The sequence below is a fragment of the Anopheles maculipalpis genome, chromosome X (genome assembly GCF_943734695.1).
Source record: "Anopheles maculipalpis chromosome X, idAnoMacuDA_375_x, whole genome shotgun sequence".
NCBI lineage: Eukaryota > Metazoa > Arthropoda > Insecta > Diptera > Culicidae > Anopheles > Anopheles maculipalpis.
In genome coordinates this window covers 1,927,376-1,949,383 of record NC_064870.1, presented here as the reverse complement: position 1 = coordinate 1,949,383, position 22,008 = coordinate 1,927,376, and the positions used below count along the sequence as shown (strand labels likewise).

The window sequence follows — 22,008 nt, the reverse complement described above, 5'->3', positions numbered from 1 at the left end:
GTAGCAGCGGAGCGTGTGGCTGTCTGTGTATGCTGGCGTTGCAATTCTCATCCCTCCACAAACCTTGCCCCTTTAGCATGCAAGGGTGGAGCCGTGCTACATGGCGATGCATATATGTGTGTTTTTTTCTTGCCGTTGGTTGATTCTCTTCCCGTTCGTTAGCGCTTGTTGCAGTTTATTTTATTTCATATGTGGTTGCTTCACCCCCAGCCTCCCACAACTTTGGGGAACACTTGGAAGGGGGGAGGCGGGGGTGAAGGGAAGAGCAGGACCCCGAAGAAACTAAAGCGAGCAGAAGCGTTATGTTTGAGACAATCAGATATTGTGTCGCGCCTTTTCGCGATCCTCGTACATTAGCTCAACGAGATTCTGTTTGGCGAAAGAGGTGAGTTTGGAGAAGGGAGTGGGTCATGCTGTGGGTGGAGTAGACGAGCAGCTTCGGTCGATCTGTCCTCCGGGGTGCATGTCGTGGAATATTGACACTTGGGGCTCTATACTCTATATTGAAGAGCCGGTTTAGATGCCTGACGAAGTGGATGCAGCGGAGGGGGGACGGAGTTAAAATCCTTTTGGTATCACCAGAGAGATGGGATGAAACGGTTACGAGAGCGCGCGCACTCTTACAAAACAAAAGTAAATTGATAAAAATGACTCGAACTCTCTCACTTAGGGCGGTCGGGCCCGGGGTGGGTTCGTTCACGGGAAAGCGGTAAGCGGTCGCATTCAATTAGGAAGGACGGTAACCGCAACCGAAAAGGGCATAGAGAAGCAAAAAACGGCACAAGCGTAGAGTGTTTCAGCGTAACAAGCGAGCAAAAGTGAGAGAAGTGAACAAGAAAACAGTTCAATAAGATGGACAAACAAGCAATAGAGCGTGTAAGATAAACAATTTAAGTTGTGGAAATAAAATAGGAAGCAAAGCGCCAGCAAAGTAAAGTGTTTCTTAATGCTGCTTGTCTTTTTATTTTTAAATCGAAATACAAAGAAATAAAAAGCTTCGAATAAAACAGCAACAAAACATGTTGAAAATTTGCCCGAGAAGAAAAGAAAAAAAACATCGAAATGCATTATTGGTTTCGTGTTTTATGTGTGTGTTGTATCGGGAACGTAAGTTCTCGCAACCAACCTTCCACCGAACTTCGTCGCGTCCAGAATTATGCAAATGAGTTTACGGGGGTGGATTCATAAAAAAAGCAAGAAGAAAAACGAAACAAAACAACACAGAAAGAAACAAATAAAAACCGAACACACAACCAAAAAACAACGGCAAAGCAAGAAAACCAAAAATCAAGCAACAAAGTAATAATACATGAAAAATGGAAATGAAAACGAAGCGAACGCTTGAACGCAGGCTGACTCAAAAGCTATAAATATAAATGTACAAGAAGAAACATAAACGATTAAGAAGTGTTCGAAGAAGATGTTTTATAAGAAAAGCAAAACGAAAGCAGGCAAAAGAAGGTTTAGAATACTTAAAACGTTTAAGAAAAGAGTATAAGAATGAAAGAAAGCGAGAGAGAGAGAGAGAGAGAGAGAGAGAGAGAGAGAAAAATGAAATAACAAAAAGTGAGGAAAAAAAACAACAATGAATACATATACACCAAGGCATAAAGATAAGTGCACCGTCGTTGTTATGGTTGCTTGTTGCTGTGTGTGCCCGCGCGCGCGAGCCCGGCAGATGAGCTGAAGCGAACGAGTGGACACACTCTCGCCTCCCGATGTCGATAAATTATTCAAATTAGCCCGACATGGCCCGCCGTCGTGAATATAATTATTTATGAACAAGCTTTTAAAAGCCCTGAAAAAAGCAGTTGAAGCACTGGCTCGCTTCATTTCAATGTCTGTTTGGTTTTTTTTTGTTTCTCGCGCTCCTTACCTGGTAGGATACGGACAGTGTTGGTCAATAGAGTAGTACTGCGACATTTTGTCCAATATCGTAAATGAGTATAGTCGAGCTGAAAGGGAAGAGGATTTTTCTTTGTAGAAAATCTAACATATTATAGTGTTTCGCAGGCCATAGAACAAATGTCTCCAGGTTTAAAAAAAATTAGATTGAACAATAATAATACGTTCGGATTGGTTCGTCTGGTTCGTGTTCTGTCAAAATCGCGAATTGTTTTAAACATGGAGACAGTGCTCGATACAAAGTTAATGCTTATATCAGGTGCCTGTCAGTACTCTCTGAGGATTGCTTATTTACTTTTGAAATTTTCAACACGGGTTAGATTAAATATTATAAAACTGTGAATGCTATTAGAAATATCCAAAGCCTAGTGCTAAGAAAATCGAATATTAAGATGTTCATATTGTTCTGACCATCACTGTAAAGAGTGCGTAGCTATGCGGATGGCGGAACAGTATCGGTTTTTTGGCGATTCTTGCCGTACACAAATGCTGCCTTTCTGCTACGACAACCCACACACATCGAGCTCGTAAAAGTAAAGAAAAGCAAAGAACGGTGGAACGATCCGGTAAGGATGTAAATCAAACATTTTTATTTGCTCTCCACCAAGACGCCGTGTTTTTTTGGTCCCCCCCCTCCCCGTCCCAATACTGTGCGGCTGTGCTGCACTGATTGATTGCACTTTTATTGCACCCGGCAAAAACAAGCGTAACCTACCGCCCCCCCCCCCCCGCCTACTCAAGCTTCGGCTTTTTGGCCGGACTCTCCGTGGCCCCATCACCTGTAACGACGCGTGTGTCTTTTTATCACAATGTAGCAAAAATGAGGAAATTTGTTCGTTAATGGCAAGCCCCCATTTGTTTTTTTTAAGTTTTAATTTTGGATTAAAAAATGAAATGAAGATAAACCGGGGTGTGGAATATGGGGATGGGCGTTGGAGAACATTTAGCTCTTCAGGTGAGATAAAAGACACATTTCATCTGGACCCGTCGTGTGTCCCAGCATCCCATCCATAGAGGAGGCTATTATTGAGAATTTATTGTCAAGAATAAGTCGCAGAAGAAGAAACCACACAACAGCAAGAACATCACGCCGAAATTAAGCCTCAAAATGATACCCTCGCGTGTCGTGTTTTTCCATCCCTTGGAAGGGGGTGACAGGGAGCGGGGGAGAAGGGGGGGGGGGGAGGTCTCAGTTTTATAGTGATCTCTGCGGCGTGGGCGTCACTTTAGCATCGATTCGTACACAAACAAAATCCTTTCCCCGCTTTTACAATCCTTCTCGCCAGCCATAAATAAATATTCGTCGTTTATCATAATGTGCCTGTGGTGTGTGCGTGGGGTTGTTGCTTTGAAGTGGTTGTGGCTCGTGGGGGTTTTTTTTTTCGTTCTTCATTTTATTGAACGATTAAAACTCGAGACACTACTTCCAACAGATGAGGCTGGGATGACAATACGTTCGGAAATCTGAAGCCCCCGGCCTACCAGGTCCACTCGGCAGGGGGTTAAGGAGAGATAATCGTACAAGGCTTAGAAGAAAAAAAAGGTGGAGACAACGACACAAATGACATCTTATCGAGAGCGAAGATTATGAGGAGTTGTAGTTTATGATTTGCCAATCGATTCACTCTAACTCTGCGCGAGACACTCAGCTGGTTGAATTGAAACGGTCCGTTATCGTTTGTGTTTGTGGTGCGAAATATTCTTAAGATATATCTTACGAGTTTAATGTACAAAAAATGATTTGGAATGTTGTTGGGAAGGTGACTTTTGGGTTGTACCAGTCACAAGAAGAGCAGTCTTGATTTGCTGCAGAAGTACTCTGGGCCGACTCTGGTCAAGTGATGCCTACCGACGTCTCTTCTGACTGGGAATTGGTGCCTGAACCTATCACTTCTAGAGCAATATTCCTTCTGATAACTTCTTGCTCTGATAATTTCGCTAGTTTTGGACAGAGTCTCCTCAGCTTTATCCGTTTGCGATAGATGTTTTAATTGGAGAGTCCACGACACAGGATGGATTTTCGTTTAAATTTTAGGAGAGATTTCAGAGATTTCGTTACCTCACAAAGAGACTTTCAGCCATGTTGGTGGCTTCACTCGTCTTTTTGCTGTGGCGATTGCGTCATCGCGTGGCTCACTAGGGGTTAGCCACGCGTGCCCCTACAATTGTCCGGATCGCGATGTACTCATTTACCTTTCAACAGGGAGGTTATACATTTATGCTCTTCAGTCAGTACACTGAGCGTTATTGTTGTTTCTACCGTTCAAAAAACAAATCTCGTTGCTCTGGTTGTCTGTAGGGGGAGATATTAAAAGTCCGCTCCGATTAGTAGCAAAAATGGACGCAAAACGCTCACCCCCGGAGGCTATGATGCTGCGACGTGCAACTCCTCTGCCAGACGCAATGTAAAAGGGGAACGTTTCTGCATTTTTGTGTGCTTCTGCCATTAGCGTAACCAGACGAATCGGTCTGGGTAAAAGACGGGAACACATCTCAAGGGAAAAACGCCAGGAAAAATCCTCTGGATCTCCTTCTTCAGGGTTTTATGCTGGAAAGGAATGCTTGGGTTTTGCTTGCCAAGGGTGGCCAAACTGTCCGATTATGGTCAGATCGGAAAAGGGTTCGAGGACTTTGAGATGCGGGCCGACCGCTTCGGGCTGACGCGCCGCCCGTTGTACGATCGGTTTTTTGCATAAATTATTCGCTCGCATCGCTGTGTCCTGTCTCCTGTCTTTCGTTCTCTATTGTTATATTGGTCCGGTTCCTGGTATGTTCGTGCTGCTGGTTTTTTTTTTCTTGAGGAGGATGCTTCTTGTGGCGCGCCATACACCGACCGCGATTCGTTATTCTCGTTAACCCAAAGGAGGGTTTGCTGGTGGGTTTTTGTTGTTGTTATTGCACATTTTATTCAACGATTTTGCCTTGAAGTTCTTTTTCCATAGGTTTTTAATTTTCATGAACATTTTAGAAGCTTTTTTTCGTATCGCTCAGCAAGCGATATTAGAATATTTTTAGAAGTTAGATAGAAGTTGTGCATATAATTTGAACACAAACCATGTTGCAACATATGTGGAGCAGATTTTATAGTTCAACCCCAAACAAACATGGGAAAAAACTGCAGCATCCACGTGCCCCATAAAAAAAAGAAACCAAAATCAAATTCACGGTGTGATACGCGAACGAAATCCAACAGGACAATAGAATTTGAGGTAATAATAAAAGCAAAAAAACCGGTTCGTCGCTTTGCCTGTCATTGTTGTTCTTCGTTTTGTCAAAAAACCGTCTACACCGGCTACACGTTCGGCCGGGATTTATTCCCAGATACGACCACAAGGGCTCACAACGCCCAACATGGTGGTAGCACGCCAAACGATTCACCCCCCCCTTTCCACCAGCACGCCGTCGACGTCCTGGCTGCGGGCTTTTGTGGAGCATCGAAAATGCACCATCTTCCCACTTTCGTGTCCTTTGCGGCATTATTCAGTGGTTGTGTGGCTTCTTTGCTCTAATTGTTTTCCATCCTCTCTATCTCTGGCTCGTTCATGCTCTACATGTCAAAGCTGCGCGCAACGGAATTTGCGCAGAAGAGCATCCAAACGACGAAGGGCCCAGCGGCAAGAAATGAAACATCCTGTGGGCTTTTTCGAAGGCTTTTGCGTGTGTGTGTGTGCGCGAGAGGTTCCAGACGAAAAATGATGAGGTCCTTCCTCTCTGCCTCCTCCCTCCTCTCTTTCTCTCTCTCTCTCTCTCTCTCTCTCTCTCTCTCTCTCTCTCTCTGTGTTCCCACATGAGCTCCTTCATCATTGATGCCAAGCGAATCAAAAGACTTGTTGTGCGGCTCGGTTCTTCCCAAGGGATTTCTTCAAAACGCAGGCGAGTCCCACCCACACGTTCTACCCCCGCGAGCTTCTAAGTGGACATTATGTGCGCAAAAACTGTTCGATACCGCGCACAAGCGCATTCGTTAGAGCGTTGTCAGCGCACAGACGGCATGCTTCCTTATTAGGCAGGGTTCGTCGCTTGCTAGCGACGTCTTTTGCTGCCTGCAGAATCTGAGCGTTTGCAATTCCGTTTTTTTTTTTGTTTGCGTTCCCTTGGGGCATCAGGCAACGTGATAACGGTGTGTTTGTGTGGCCTCTGTTGGTTGATGTCCCATAAAAGGGTCTAAATGTGAGGTAAAGTTCTTGCGAAACAAGTACCGGGCCAAGCAGTTTTTTGTTTCAAGTTGCATTTCTAGTCGTTATCTATACTTTCGAGGATATAAAAATTGCTATTACCAGCAGCTGGACCAAAAAGGTGACATTCAATCTCTCGTGTGAGGTCTCCCTCCCTCGTGATCTCTCCCCTTGGTCGTTTCCGTGTGTGACGTGTGTGAAGAGAGGAAAAATCGTTCGCCTCCGCGCCTTGGCGTGGCAGAATTTAGATGAAAGAAGGTGGAAAAAATGTGAGGTGGGAAAATCAGTATGCTTGAATGCAACACGCACACATAGTCATATAAATTAAATTACTTAATTATGCTATTTTATGCTCCGAATGCTTCTGCCTCCGAGGATCGTATTTCGCTCTTTGTCTCTCGATCTTTCACTCTCTTTGAAACAGTTTCCTGCCAAAGAGTTGATGAAGATGATGATAGATCGGCAACTGTGTTTCTATTTATGTGCCTTTTTCCCCTGCTCTCCCTCCATACGTTTGATCCCCCTTTTTCTCTCCCAGATCCTGTGTGAGAGAGGCTTCAGATTCACATTTTCTTGTGCCCGCCAACGCCAATATTTCGTCTGGATCGGGTTCTATTTTTCCTTTCCTCGTCGAAGCTCACCATCATGCTCGCCTGCCCGCTCAGTAACGTTGGTGGGTTTCGTTTTCTGGTAGCACAAACAAATAGAAACAAAGAAAACGAAAAGGGATTCATCATTTCCCGTTCGTTCGTTCGAAGTTTTAGAGGGGAAGAAACAATTTTCCCTTTTTACCACTGATCGAATTCCAGCCACGCAAATCGTTCGCATATTGATACATATCTTCGTGTGCGTGCGTAGGGTAAGAGGCTTCCTTCGGAGCTTTTCAATTTGTTAATATTGTTTAGCCAAATGTTGCCAATGCGCCAGTAGCTAGTGTGGGTTGAAAATTATGGCAACGGTTTACGTTCGAAATTGTTCTGTTCTTCCGGACCAGTCCACCGGTCTGTCTCTCTCACTCTCTCGCTCTGTCCCACCAACACTTTCTTAACCTTTTTGCCGATAAACGGTGGGCGAACGATGCTAGCGAATTTCAACAAACCTGACGGTTGCCCAGACCGATAGCATCTTAATGGCATAGATTAGCACCTCTTAGCAACGACACTCGGCCACCGGACTGTCGAGGTACGAGGCCGTTGAGGTCGAGGGGTGAGGAATTTAAAAGCAAAGAATGGGGAAGAAAATGTGAGTGAAATATATGGAAAGATGCTTAATGGTAAGATGGGCAGAAAAAGGGGTGGAGGGCAAAGAGTACGGCGCTGCTATCTGAAAAATGTTAAGCAATTTTAAATATTTAGCAGGTTCGGAAATAGTTTTGCGATGTAGTTTTTGTTTTGTTTGCTTGTTTGTTATTTTAATTTGACTCGGAAACATTACTCGCCGTGTGCTAATGTGTTTTAAAGTTCTGTTCTTTCATTGCTTTTTGTTTTCTATTTAGTTCGATCAATTATTGTATTGTTATATTAAAGATTTTTATTTTTTTGTAAATTTTTTTCTATGATCCACCACCATTAATACCAGCGCGAAATGAAAGTCCAAATGTTTTTTTTATAAGCAGCAATAAAAACAAAAACCCAATCTGATAAACCGATCCTGCCCGTTTGCTGGTTGGCTGTGGTGTGTGTCGTAAATGTGTTCTGCGCAGAGCAATCCTAATCGTTGGGACAATGTGTTTTCCTTCGACGGTAATAATTCCACAATCTGTTTTTGGCGGTATGGTTAAGAGGAAGGCGGAAGCGGCAACCTGAAGAAGAATGAACAAGATGAAAATTGCCATAAAGGGAGAATTGAGATTTTTCGAGCAGGTTTAACGCCTTAAATGTTGTTGTTTGTTGCTTCGTTTCGACCGCTAAAAGAGCTGCTGGTAAAGCAATCCTCCCATCGGTGTGGTTTGGGATTTTTTTTTTGGGCCATCGACCTCCGGCCGGGCGGTGCTTGGGGGTTGCACTTAACGGCTTAAGATAGTGTTAAAGACCTTTTTACGCCGGGTGACAATCGTCGTAGAGGTTTGTGTTGCTGAATCGCTCATATAAAAATAACCCCGCGTGATGTACCGCGTGTCGTCGCGGTAACGAAATTTGGCGTTCTGTCGCGGAGGGACTCTTATTGGAGAGCTTTGGCGAAGATCATAAAACCGGACACCGGGAAGCGAGTGAGGAGAAGATATAAATTAATAAAACCACATCATCTTGCCGTTGCAAGTTCAGCTTTGCATGCGTTGATAATGCGTTTCGATCTCGCTCGGCTTGGTTTTGTGTGTCCAGGGCACATTATCCGCCAAGAGCTGGACACATCATTAAATGTTCACCAAGAACATCTTTCAACGAGAAGAAATTCCGTAGAACACACTTTCAAGGTTATTAAGATTGTAAAGCTCTTGTGTGTGTGTGTTTGTGTTGGCAAACTTTTGCCATAAAAAAAGCACCCATAGCCAGCCATCCCGCGGGCAGTAAACACCGATTTGAAGTTTGACTGATTTTAATGTGCGCGCTTTTACGTTTTCATCGCATCAAGGGAGACAAATGCATCGTTACAAGCGTGCATCAAAGCAGCCATTTTCAGGCACCGTTTGTCGCCTATAAAAATCTGCATCCGGCAATATGCAGGTAAGATCCGAAAGAAGGCGGTGTTTGGGGGGTGGGGGGGGGGTGGTAAGGATCGTAAACGGCCAACGAGCTTTTGTCCATCGATTCACAGCAATTAATGCAAGATAAATAAAACGATAAAAAATAGTTAGCGATGTGCAATAAAGTCACCAAATTTCGCGTCGCTAAAAATTAAACGCCGCAGGTCTTTTGGTTTGTCAGGGGTCGCGTATGAAAATATGTGAAGCCTGTTAGGCTGGAGCCAATATTCCGATAGGCAGAGGTTAAAAGATCCAAGCGGATATTGACCCCCACACCCTGTTGCTTCCAGCGTTCTTGCGAAGGGTTTTTACCCTTTTTTTTGTATTTCAGATGACCGTTTATAGCTGTCTTCGCTTGTCGCTGCACTGGATTTTTTGGGATTTTGCTTGGTGAAAGGAAGTCGTCCCCTGCTTCTTCTTTTCGCACGATAGCGAGAGATAGATTGGGTAATTTGATCACTTTTCGGCGACGACAAACCCTGTCAAATCGTTGTGAAGGTTTCGGGGGAGGGTTTCTGCCAAAAAAAAAAAGGGGGATTCCTGTTGAGCCCTGCCGGGTCGACTTTCTGGGGGTCGGATTACATTCGGGAAGAACAAAACTGCAACTTGCGGAGTTGTGGAACTATCCCGTGTCCATGAAATATCGTTTTCTTATAATCATTGTAGTCTCTTAAAATATTAACCCCTTGTTTTTGTCGTTGCTCGATTGCTTTCGAGCAATCTGGAAGAGATCCGGAGATTGTACTAGGAGCGCATAGGCAACTTTAATTGCTATCACATGCCCACCATCGCAAGCGGGCTGCTGTTGGCAGGCCACGGAGGATCATCCAGAAAAGGGGATTTTTAGGCTATGTATCCGGACAAGAAGTGCTGCTTGTTAGTGGACTATGAAAAAAAGAAGCCGTAGAGTGCTCTGGTGAAACCGGTTCTCGCTCGGTCTCACTTGTTAAGACGGCTGCGCTCAGTAACTAGACGTTCAGGAGTTGGAGCGCTCTCTGGTACTTTAATTACCATCGCTTGCGCCCACTCTGTCAGGGGACTGTCAGCAAAGACTGGCAAGAGTGTTAGGGTCCGCCTACGAAGGTTACGGTGGCGTTGATCGGCAGCCACCGGCTGATAGCGAGCGTCTGATAAGTGGTGTTAAGGAGGATGTCCAGATATCTCACCTACACGGCCACGGGCCTCGCTAAGCTACCGAACGAGATCTCACCTCTCTTCGGGGCGTATTATTGTTACCACCAACGCTACCGAATCCGTGCATCGCCCCGGACTCAAGGGCTAGATGAGTAGCCCTTTGCCCCGTCCGGTCAGCCATGCTTCCTTGGATGCTTCCTGTGGGATGTTGACTAAATAGAAATAAAGTTCTTCACCTTTCACCAGACACCAGGTTAAATTCGATAGCTCGTTGGGAAGGTTCAGCATCAAGCGCAAAAATAAAAAAAAAACAAACGGGATATCGTATTACGCCTCTCAAGCCGTTGGAGAAGTGTTCGTTCCAACTCATTTTAGCCGAGTACAGGACCACGGCTCACCACCAACGTTTTCATCCATGTTGGCGCTGTTCGCATTGTTGCTTCGTCACTGACTCTGATTGAAATTGGTTCCGATCGATCCGGCATTTGGCGTTGGTGATGATGCGATGATCGTCGGCAACGCGACAGGCCCAAGTACTCTCGGGGTTTCCTCTAGCCGAGCAGTTTTGGAGATGCGGGCTTAAGAAGAGACGAAAGAGTATAAAGCCGCATAGCAACGCGCGTTAATCATTTCGTTTAATTAATGAAATGCCTTGTGCAAATGTTACAAATGAGTGGAGAGCTCAGAGCCCAAACGTGTGTTTAAGGATCAGGGAAGAAACGACAACAACCGTCCAAAATATACAACAAGCTGCAAGAAAAAAGGTTTCCAAATATCATACTTTCCCATAGTAGGCGCGTGTACGATGGTGGGGTGGCCCTCCCCTTTGCCCAACCACACCAATGGCATCCAACCGGAAAAGCAATAAAATTAGTTTTATGTTCGCGGAAGATCATCTTCCCCGTGGATATGAACGTACCAGCGACGACACATGTTGCTCGAGTACAGTAAGCATTGGCGATGGTTCTTGTTCCCCCCCCCCCCACCAAAAGATTTTGATTAAATCATTCAGTTTTCGGAAAATGTGTCGCACACATGTGCATCATGTCCTCGTGCGTCCAGCCGCGCAAGTTAAAGATGGCGCACGTCTAACTCACTTTGGAAGCCGTCTATTTTTGAAACTCCGCTGAGTTCCTGCTCTCCAAAGTTCTAGATTTCGAAGGCCACAGGTCCAAGAGTTGTTATTTTAGCAAACATGGTCCGGTCCAGCCCTTTTGAAAAATGCTGGACGTCACGGGTCTGCCTATCCCACCGATATTGAATGACAACCGTTTCGAAAAAACAAAAAAACTGGTGAACGACGATCAAGCATATTGGCAGGAAAATGGAAATCGCAAAAAGAAACCGCAACCACAAAGAGGACTATTTCGTTCTGTAGCAGAGGGCAAGCGGATGCAGAGAAACCCTTCGATGCAGGGGTCCGTTGGAACGAGCGCCGCGAAAGAGGAAGCGAGATGACGTGTCGAAGTTGATGCATGCTTTTTTTTTTTTGGTTTGGAGTGTGTTGTAGGCAGGAGTTATAGTACCTGTTGCGCTGCTGTCTTAAGGAATAGGGAGAATCTCCCATCACGCTGCTAGAGGTATTGGCGACATTTCGTTTTTCCTCATCTGATCGCTTCTTTGCTGTTGTTGTGTACTTCCCAATATTGCGGCTTCCTTGGTGGATGTCATCGCCATTCGGGAAGGTACTTATCTACGCGGGCTACTCCTATTGCTATCGACATTCTCACCCATTCCCAGTGTAAAGGTTCCAGAAGTCTAGGGTGTATCGCCACCCGCAGTGGCTAATAGCAGCACAAACATAGTTCGCTCTTGTTTTGCTTTGTTGTTCATTTCTGTACCACCCAACGCGAGCCCCCAGGAATCGGGACCGTATCGAAACCGCGAAGCTGCGCAGGAAGATTTTTATGTTTCTACCTTCCGCGCATCAGAACACCTCACATCCGCGTGGGGAGTTAATTTGAGGAGAGAGGGAGGAAAATAAGAGGAAAATGTAATGAACAGCACGTTCGCTGTTGGTTGGTGGTTTCTGAGGTAGGGTAGATCCGCATGTGCGCTCGCGCGCGCGCGCGCTCTTCACCTTTGTGTGGTGCAATGATGTGTAGAATAGCGACGGACAAAGTCTCTATGGGAAATATAATGCCGAATAGGCATACGGGCACTCGCGTCCCCGTCCCTAGCCGACCGCGGATGGATTGGCTTAGATGATCGCTGTCGTGATCAACAGCTTCGGGAACCCCGGCTACCTGCAGTGCTAATGGGTTCTCGCCATCCCGTAGGTTGCTTTTCGATTAGTCAGCGAATCGAATCGCCCCATTCTGACCTGCTTGGGGTGATGGTTTTGCTCTGTGTGTGATCCTGAGAACATCCCATTCCTCTAGGAGATGAGACAAAAACCAAATCACCTGCACCAGAGCGTGGAGACAAAGTCAGTGAGCGCTGCTGGAGCAATTGGATGCTCTCCGAATGTCTGATGCTGTGGGGCGAGGAGGGCACTAACAATGGACGTTCTTGGTGCAATTCGCCCCGCTCGATTAGAACCGAACCGATCATTCTTCATCCCGGTGTTGGTTTACGTCGCGGAAGCAGAACTTCGATCAGATCGGCGTTCTGCGAGCCATCAACGTACCTGTCAAGCTTTTGTGCAAGCAACAGCATCCTCCACCGAGTCCGGGAGGGATTGTGCAATTTATTCCCGCCCGGTCAGTTCTCACGCGAGTTTTTAGGGGTCTGGGCGCTCGCCAGCAACACTCCCACGGTGTGCGATGGTGAAAGACGATTGCTCGGCCCTCGTGTAATTGGGCACTCTGGGCAAACGGGGTGAGCACAGCACCCGTCACCCTGTTTTTGTTTCTCGCGCGGCACTATTATAGCGCGACTTGTCCGAACGCGATTTGCTAATTTTCGTTTTCCCAAATGCGACATCGGGGGATGTATCTCGGCTGGTGTCTTGGAACCGCTGCGGGAGCAACTTTCACTCTGCACGCGTTGCGTGACGCGACGGCTTAGTGCGTCAGAAATTCGTCCACTTGCTGTACGGTTCAAGTGCCAGCAAAGTACGTTTAATTACGTTCATAACTGCTGGTGTGGCTTGGTAGTTAGAACTAGCACTATTAGATGTTGTCTCTGCTCCTCAAACCGTGGAGCAGAGTTTGGGAACTGTTGCGCAGCATCTATCCTAGCTGTGGTGATGCATCCCGAGCTGGTATGATGTCTATAGTCAATGTGAAAGTACGTGGCGTTGTGAGGAAACCTGGGCAAAAGCATTATGAAGCGCTGGGCGATAAAACCAAGGCCTCAGAATTTCAACCCAACCGTTTCGAAAGCTCCACCGTCATTGGGAGTTAAAGATTCCGAAAAATCGTTTAAACCCTACCGTGATGGCGCTGATACCTTCCCGACGTGTGTGGTCGCGCTGGCCGTCGCCCCGTGGGATATCTTTTTGTTTTCTCCCAGAAGATTTCTTACCCGTGTCGTGGCGCCCTGTGCTGCACGCATAATAATAATTAATCGGCCCGCTTGAAACGAGCGAGTGAGAATGGGCGAAAGTCGTAAAGTTTCGTAGTTTATGTATCTGGCACTTGCAAACTAAATATCCCTCTCTATATCCAACCGCAGACCGAGTAAATGAGTGACTAAATTCGTTCTTTTTCAATTTTTTCCCCTCTCCTGCAGCTGTACGTCACGCTACACTGGAGATTTCTGCGACTTTCCGAATCCGTGCCACACGGCGGCCGGTCCCCGCTGCCAGAATGGTGGCAACTGCGAGACGACCTTCCGCGACGGCATACCATCGTTTTCGTGCCGTTGTCCGATCGGCTACACCGCGAGCCTGTGCGAGATCCCGGTGAAGAATGCGTGCGATTCGTCACCGTGCAACAACGGTGGCAACTGCAAGCTAAAGACGCTGGACGATTACACCTGCATCTGTGCGACTGGCTACTCGGGTAAGGCAACCGTGGCAACACGCGGACTATCTGCGGTGTACTGAGGCCATATTGATTCATTTGTTTTTCTTTCATTTTCCAGGCAAACACTGTGACAAGCAGAATCTGTGCGCTTCTTCACCGTGTCGGAACGGTGGCACCTGTACGCTTTCCCCGAACGGCCACGTGAAATGTATCTGTCCGAAAGGCTTCCGCGGGATGTTCTGTGCGGACGATATCGACGAGTGTCTGAAGAATCCGTGCGAAAATAATGGCAAGTGCGTCAACACGCACGGTTCTTATCAGTAAGTGTCTCTTACGGTTTTGCAAACATTGTGTAGGATCGTTGGTTCAGTCTTGGTTCCTTTGAGTTCCATGGACGATACAGATGAGTCAAGAGAATTCATATCCAATAAGCTTACATCTCCAGCGCAAGCACACCGCAACCTAGAAACATCTCGATGTGGTTCAAGCTCCAAACTCGTCCGATTAAGTTTGGTTCCTCGACTGATACTAATTAGCAAACGCCAAAACGGAATTGAAGAGAGTGAATTCCGTCACTGGTCGGGATGAAATCTCGGCACACCGGTGTGTGCTTTTCCGTTGCTCTTCATTTTCCCTCTCAGACACCAGATGGTTGTCGGAGGGTTTTGGCTTGGCTGCCTCTCTACACCAGCTGCGAGAAGCTATACTCCGCGGGTGCGCTGCTGGCTAATGGAAAAGAATGTTTTCCATGCAACCCCACCAATTGGCTCGTCTCATCCCGGTTCCACAAACCTCAAACCGTGGATCGTTGAACCGAATGGTTCGGCTTTTAATGTGTGCGTACTCTAATTAGTTCACCCTGATGGTTGTGGATGGGGCTGTATATTTTTGCATCGTCTACACCATCGCTTTCGGTTATGATGTTGTTTCCAATGGGAACCAGAAAAGTGAGGCATCATTGCGTTCTCGCTTCCCTTGCGAAACTGTGACGAAGGCTTTGCAGCGATGCAATTATCATCCCCAAAGCCTTGTTGACTTCGCAGCTAACCGGCAGCGAGTGTGCGGAATTAGAACACTTGGCTGCTCTCTGTAATCAATTTCAATCCGGTAGACATTTGCATGCGGGAAAAACCGGTGCAGTAGCAGCACCGCGAGAACGAGAGCAGGTGGACAGCGCCAACAGGTGCCCTGAAGGGCTATTTCGCTAATTTCGTACCAGTCGAGCCGAGTGTGTACTGATGGAGGGCGAGAGCGTGCTGTGATTGTGAAATAATTTTTATCTCACTGGCGTAAAGCAATGGCTGGTGGTGATGGTGCTATTATCCACTGCTACCGGTTCCGAGGAGCCGGTTTCCGCGTGAACCGCTAGGGTGCGCTGCCAGCAGTAGCGCGCCCACCGTCATCCTGCTCCAGCATATTTATTTTTATTGCACGACCGGCGCATTCTTCTGTTTTATTGCGTTTATTTTTATATTATGTTTTATTGGGGAAGGCTCTGACGGTGAGGCTAGTAGATGGTGGAGAACTCGCTCTACTTTCCGCCTCGGCTGGAGTTATATTATCACTTCATAGCGGTGGTGAAGCTCTCTAATGGTAATAAATATTTTAAAAACGACCACCACCACCCATAAAAAAAATCCCAGCTGGCCCGCTGGGAACGTTGTACGTCAATGCAGCAGCAGCAGCAGTAGCAGCAGCAGCAACATCTAGTGCTAATTTGGTTGGTGTGGAAGATTGTTTTTAATAATTTAGTGTAATATGGCGTCCTAGAGCGCGTCACGGTGTTTAGTGGTTATAATTGGATGCCATCTTTTGTCAGTTCAGGTTACAGGTTGTAAACCGCTTGGAACCCATTGTATTCTAGGATGTGTTTTGGCACTGTAAGTCTGTGTAGGTACACTATATACGGTGGTGGGGTTTGCTCCCTCCACCAAGAATTCAGCACTTTCGGTAGAAGTAGATTCATAACTCCATTCTGCAGTTCATTGACCAGCACCCCGGGTTCGGGCGCTGGTTGAAGAGCAGCTGCCGGGCGTCCCAGGCAATTTAAGCGTATACACCCGAATGGAGTGCTCTTAGGCCGGCTACTCGTTCGATCGTTCACTCGATCGCTTCGTGCGTACGGCAGATACCGAACGCGATGCGCCTCGCGCAGCTTCCTCCAACAATTCTTCCCAGCTGCGCGCTGTACCCAGCCTGTATGATGACGTACGTAAGGCGAAGGAAAAGATTGAGATTTGGAAGCAAAAAAAAAAAAAAAACTACAGAAAGATAGATCGAGGAAGCGAGAGCGAGATTGTTCTCTTGTGGCACCACTTCACATTGGTCGGAGGCGTCCGTTGACGTCGAGTCGTCATCGTCTTTGAAGCAACAAAATCACGGTGAAAGGTGATGATGCCGATGCTTCATGATCATGATGATGATGGCATTCTCCACAACATTACCCTTCGTGGAGAGTCTAGCATTTGAAGGGAGGTCGTATGTATATGGGTGCGTGTGTTGCGCTCGTCTAGCTGTGTTGTTAGTAGCCCGTTTATCTGAGCACAACTTTGTACTTTTTTGTTTGGGTTTTTTTTTTTGGGGGGAAGAGCCACACACCGAGCCTAAAACGGGGAGGACTGTACAGTGGTGTTTTATTAGCTTTCTTCCTGCGTTTTCGATCGGAATTGTTCCCAAGCATGTTTGGGAAGTTGTCAATCAAGGCGAAGAGGTACCTTTTCTGTGAGAGAGTTTTCTTCGCTGTAGCCAAACATTCGATGACGCTTTCACGTATCCGGGCAATAGGTGTGTGGATGGTATGGACCAACGGTCTCTTCGCTCTTCCCTCCTTCCTTTTGGAGGATGATACGCATGACCCAGAGCCTCTTTCTGGATGCGGAGGGGTTGACAGACAGGCAGTGTCTCTAATGGTCCCAACTCCACCGACACTGGGAGAAGCTAAACCAAACTCCAGGATCTCTAGATGTAGCGTTTTGCAATTCTCTTGCTCAGAGGTTCGCTTCGGCGCACACAATACACGTTGGTGCCGTGATTGCAGATTCCCGAAACCCTGCAATTTACCTTTCAATCTGCACTCAGGCACCGGTAAGATGCTGACATCCTTCAGCGACCGAATCGGGGAACACATGTCCGGTGTCCGGTGGCGTTGGAAATTATACCGTGCAATTAGTATCGAGACAGAGACGGAGAGACAGATACAGAGAGAGAAAGGGCAGTACCGTCGGGAACTATGGAGGATGTCTTTGCGAGGACGCAAACGTCTCAAATTGACTACCGAGTTCGAGCGCTGGTTTCTTACACGTTGGAGTTAAGTTTTTTCTCCCCAACGATTTGTTATGTTTGTGATTTCTCAGCAGCACAACGTTTGAAGGTGATCCAACGTATAGCTCCATGTGCGCAAACCTGTACGAAGGTTTTTGTTTTTGGCTGTACATATAGCGTGGCACGGTCCACAAGTACACTTCAGCATCTTGAACGCTCTCCCCACCTACCTGGAAACACCAAGACCACACACTCAAGATACAATTACTTCGACTCCCCAAAAATAGACATCCGTCACCACCACTTCTTCTTGGTGCGCGTGAGAAACCCTCCCCACCCAGGTAACTCTCTTTGCCTCCGTCTACTGTCACATAGCGCCCTCCTCCACCTTCCCCCCCCCCCCCTCTTGTAACGAATTAATCAATACGTTACACTAACGTCATACGTTAGGCCGGACAATTCGTGCTCGTATGTCCGACAAGAGCTTCGCTACCGCGTGAAGTTGACGTCGCTACTGCTGCATCGCTGCATTTGGCAGTTCCAACTTCCTAAATCGGGAACGAAATGCACGAAGAAATGTACAAATCGGTGTACAAATTTCCACCCAACATGGCGGCAGGGTCTGGGAAACTCACTTTCGTTACGAGGTTACCATTCCGGAATGGTTGGGTAGGAGTGTGCGCGTGTGTGAGTTTATGATGTGCTGATGTCTTCCGCCCAGACGCTGGCGAACGCTCTTGCACGATATGTTTGATGTTTGAAAAATAATATTGTTTGTCGACGTAACAATACGGTGGAAAAAGTGCTTGCGTGTGTGGTGGGTCTGGGTCTGCGTCTGGAAAAACAATAATACACACTCACAGAGAGAGAGAAGGGTGCGATATAGTGAAGACAGAGAAAGAGACTGTGTAACGTTTCCAATTTTCTCTATCCGTAGCCTCTGTTTCGGCTAAAGCGTGGTACCAATGAAATAATACTACAGTTGACTTTCTTCTGGAGAATTTGGAGGACTGTTGCAATGAGTTCTCCATAGTCCTCCATCTCTATTCTTCGTCCTTTTAGACCTTCGAACTAACCTAATTATAATGCGCGGTGTAGGTCGGAATCATTTTGCCTTTTTGACCGAACCAATGCTGACCTCAACATCCGACCGCTCCAAAATAAAAGCGACAACGTACGCACAAAATCAAGTGCATAGGCTGCGAGGTTACTAAACAAAACCCGCCCGGTAGAAAACCGAAACCGCCTCCGCCTACGATGACTTGGTTTTTTTTTTCGTTAGTTGCTCCAAATATTTACAAAACGCCGTACTGCTTTCGAGTGGGCAAAACTGTTTCCCTTAAATATTATTTTTGCGTTTTTGTAATGCCCAAAAGGTAAACAAAAAATCTCCAACGTTTATGTTTTTCCTTGCTGGTGTCAACAATTTTTTTTTTTATTAGAAGCACAACGTTCCGGCAGTCATAATTTCGGCTGAGCATTGAGTGTGTTTTTATTTTCGTTTTTAAAAATTTTGAATTGAAAAACAGAGCTCTCTCTATTTCGGCCTTTTTTAGTGGTAGAAGTTTTCAATTATGGTAGCATTTTTGTGGAGAGAGAGATACTTAAAAATTCTTGTAAAAACTTTGCGGCTGTCCTTGGTAAATATTTTTGAAAAAGTTTCGAAGAACTTTCCCACCTTGAGAGTTGAAAAACGGGTTACAAAAATAAACATTTTTTTTAAATGGTATGCGTTTAATTCTTTCTAGCACATTTTGCGTAAACTTTAACCTAAAAAAAAAACGCTTCATCCAACGCCGTGCTGATGAAATGCTTTTCTGATGACGGGGTGACTTTTTTTTTGTGTGTGCTGTATTGTTGCACCGTTTTTTTTTCGGTAAATAATCGAATGAAAGGGGTTGAGAAAAAGAAACAAACAATTCCTTGCCCAAATTGTGGCACTGCTTACGAAGAATTTTTCATTCAAAACGTGTTAGAGGATAGCACCAGAAATGTGGGTTATTTAAGTTTTGTTTGCAAACGTTCAAAGAAAGCACTTATATTATTTGCTTTGCTAAACAATCTGCCTTAGAGAAACATAAAGAAACAAAACAAAAATGATTGAAGAAAGACAGCGATTCAGGTCTTCTTTTGTTAAATTGTATTTTATTTCTTTTTTACAAAGTATTTTGTTCAATTCTTATAGTTTAATACTCGAGAATGGAAATTTTTTTGCCTCCTCCTATTCTTTCTCTTGCGAGTTTTCTTTACCCTTATCGTCGCTGTATCACCGCACGCCACTTCACATACGCAGCGTATCGCAAGTTTCCTAATTCAGCTTCAGTTTGCTGATTAATTCTGTTCACTACCTCATCCAGTGCCGGTAAAGCAAACGAGCGTTTCGTATTGCAATGCAGGTTCGTCGCTTAGTCTCCCGTTGCAATCGTTCGTTTCGCGCTCGCGCATCGGGGAATAGGGAAGCATTTTTCTGCACCAAAAATGGGAACAAACGTCTCTAACAGAGTGAAGCATCTATTTGCACAAAAAAAACAAGACGTCGAAAGGAAATATAGAAAAAAAGAAAATGAAATAAATAAAGAAAACACTTCAATGCAACCACACACTCACTGCTGCTGCTGCTCATTTGCGGTTTGCAATGGTCAAGCCGTCCCTTCGGACGGTGCGCGTTTTTGTTGTGATGCTGGTTGACAACATACTGTTGCCAAACCACCTCGCATACCCCCCCCCCCCCCCATCTCTCTCTTTCTTTCTCTTTGCCCCGGCTGAACATACCATTTTTAGCACGCATTTTCCAATCCTTTCATGGAGTGATTTCAGTGCGTCCAAAAAAGGGCAAAAGAAGCGGGTTTCGTCCTTTTCCCTTTAGTCGTGCCGTTCCTGCCACGTTCTTATTTCTTTCCTATCCTTTCGGATTGCACGTTCGCTGACCGGCACACAACAGCACAGCGGAGTGTGTTGTGCATCTTGCCCGAGCAAGTTTCCTTTTAGCGCTTCCGTTTTGCCCACTTTTGGGGCTTGGTTGGATCGAGATCGGTTGTGTGCCCAGAGCTTGGTGCGGCATTTTCTTGCTGTGCGGGACGTGCAATTGCGTGTATGTGTCCGGACGCTGGACGTGATAAAATTTTGTATCGATGTAACGATTGGAATACTTATCCATTAGCTGAGGGGTGGGGTGGGGGGGGGGGGGTGGGAGGTGGGTTTTATGCGGTAAGGAGATGTAAAAAAAAGGCAAATACTTGCTTACTTACTTATCAGGCACTACAACTGCTTAGTGATGCCTGCTGGAAAAGATCTCGTAAAGTTTCTAACAGAGTGAAGCATCTTTTTGCACAAGAAAAAAATGATGGCGAAAGGATATTCATAAAAAAATGAAATAATTAAAACAATAAGCCTTTAAAGAATACCTTAAACTTGAAGGTTGTTGTCTTCTGCTCGATCGTTTATTATGTGTGTTCAGTATGATGTCTGTGGCATCATCATATGCCAGGATCTAGGATTGAATTATAGAAGAGTCAGTTTCAAACTTTGACTTTTGGAAAAAATCTCCCGGGCACTAGGGTCCCAAGACCCTTTTATCATACTGGGCATCCTGTTGGAATGTAGTTGCTGCTGCTATAATCTTCTTCTCATTTTGTTTATCCTGCTGTAGCTAACAAGGCAGCTACTTCCTCTTCTATTGCTTCCAAACTACGCTAACGACATTACAATGTTTTTTCTTTCCCTCAATTTTCCCTTCCAGATGCATGTGCGAACCGGGCTACACTGGGAAGAATTGCGAGTCGGGCTACATCCCATGCTCACCGTCACCCTGCCAGAATGGTGGCACCTGCAAGCAATCGACCAAGTACTCCTACGAATGCAAATGTCCTCCGGGTAAGTAAGGAAATCATATCCAAACTTGTGCGGTGCTGGTAGTGCCAGGAGAAGAAAAACAAATGTCTTCGCCAGCAGATACCGTAGCAATAGCGGGCGGGGAATGAGATAAAAAAAAGCAACCGCGCTTGGAGGAAGGCGGGACACATAACATCAATCATAAATGGCGAATGGATGGTTCATTTGTTGCGATTAAAAGCGTGCTGCTGCTCGGTGTTTTTGCTCCTATTTTGCTTGTGTCTCACCCCCCCCCCCCCCCATTCAATTGCATTCAAATTGCAGTTCCGTGTACTGGGTTTGGGGCCGAGTGTGAATCCATTCTCACACATCACTCGTCACCTGTGCCGCGGATCGTACGCGCGCGCCCTACATTGTTAGCCTGCCAGATCATGCATTATTCTGTGAGTGTGTGCGTGCGCATGCGTGTGTGTGTGGAGCATATAAAAGCGTGGTTGTTGCGGTTCCTTTTGAGAGGAAGCGAAAAATGGACAGCTTTTTTTTTGTTAAAAACCGACCCATTCTCACCTTTTCTGCAGACACACTGTGGAGTCTGCCTGGGAGGAGAAGAGATGTGTTGATTGCTTGATTTTGTAGCTTTTTTTTCGTTATTCCTTCCTTTAAATGAAGTGTCGTTTTGTGTGTGTGTGTGCCACAATCCAATCGAGCAGGTTGAAATGGAAATCGAATTAAAGTGCGCATTTTTCTCCGCTTTCAACACAAAATACGACTCTCTTGCGGCTTTTGTATCGTCCCCGAGGGGAGGGTGGTTTTTGCGGCAATGAGAGAGGAGACATTGTGAACAATGAGAATGCGCCGCGTTGCATTAAATTGTTGCAGATGATGGCTGTGTGGGGTGGCGGCACAATCAACCCCATCAAAATCATCATCCATCATCGCCCCGATCGAAATCGGGGTGAATAGGACGGGGGACGGTTTCGAATCGCTTGTCGTGCAAATAATATTTTGTTCTTTCTTGATGCCGCGATGCTGGCTTACAAAGCCGATACCATTTGGCTGCACCTTGCGTGTTGAGCGCGCGTGCGTCAGTGTGTGTGTGTGTAGTGTA

The 22,008-nt window shown here is 46.1% G+C and overlaps 4 protein-coding genes across 6 annotated transcripts in view; all 4 read left to right on the top strand.

The window, feature by feature from the left end:
* The window catches only part of LOC126561148 (uncharacterized), a 506,370-nt gene that overhangs the window by 99,075 nt on the left and 385,287 nt on the right, over positions 1-22,008 (top strand). The gene's annotated exons all lie outside the window — the stretch shown is intronic.
* The window catches only part of LOC126567677 (dihydropyrimidine dehydrogenase [NADP(+)]), a 338,650-nt gene that overhangs the window by 47,492 nt on the left and 269,150 nt on the right, over positions 1-22,008 (top strand). The gene's annotated exons all lie outside the window — the stretch shown is intronic.
* LOC126559422 (transmembrane protein 41 homolog) overlaps positions 1-22,008 on the top strand; it is a 452,775-nt gene that overhangs the window by 266,591 nt on the left and 164,176 nt on the right. The window lies entirely within an intron of this gene.
* The window catches only part of LOC126559331 (neurogenic locus Notch protein), a 66,265-nt gene that overhangs the window by 27,128 nt on the left and 17,129 nt on the right, over positions 1-22,008 (top strand). For both annotated transcript variants that reach the window (XM_050215592.1, XM_050215515.1), the window contains exons 3-5: positions 13,573-13,844; positions 13,927-14,128; positions 20,809-20,942. In XM_050215592.1, the coding sequence (XP_050071549.1) occupies positions 13,573-13,844; positions 13,927-14,128; positions 20,809-20,942 (608 nt within the window). The remainder of the gene's footprint in view (positions 1-13,572; positions 13,845-13,926; positions 14,129-20,808; positions 20,943-22,008) is intronic.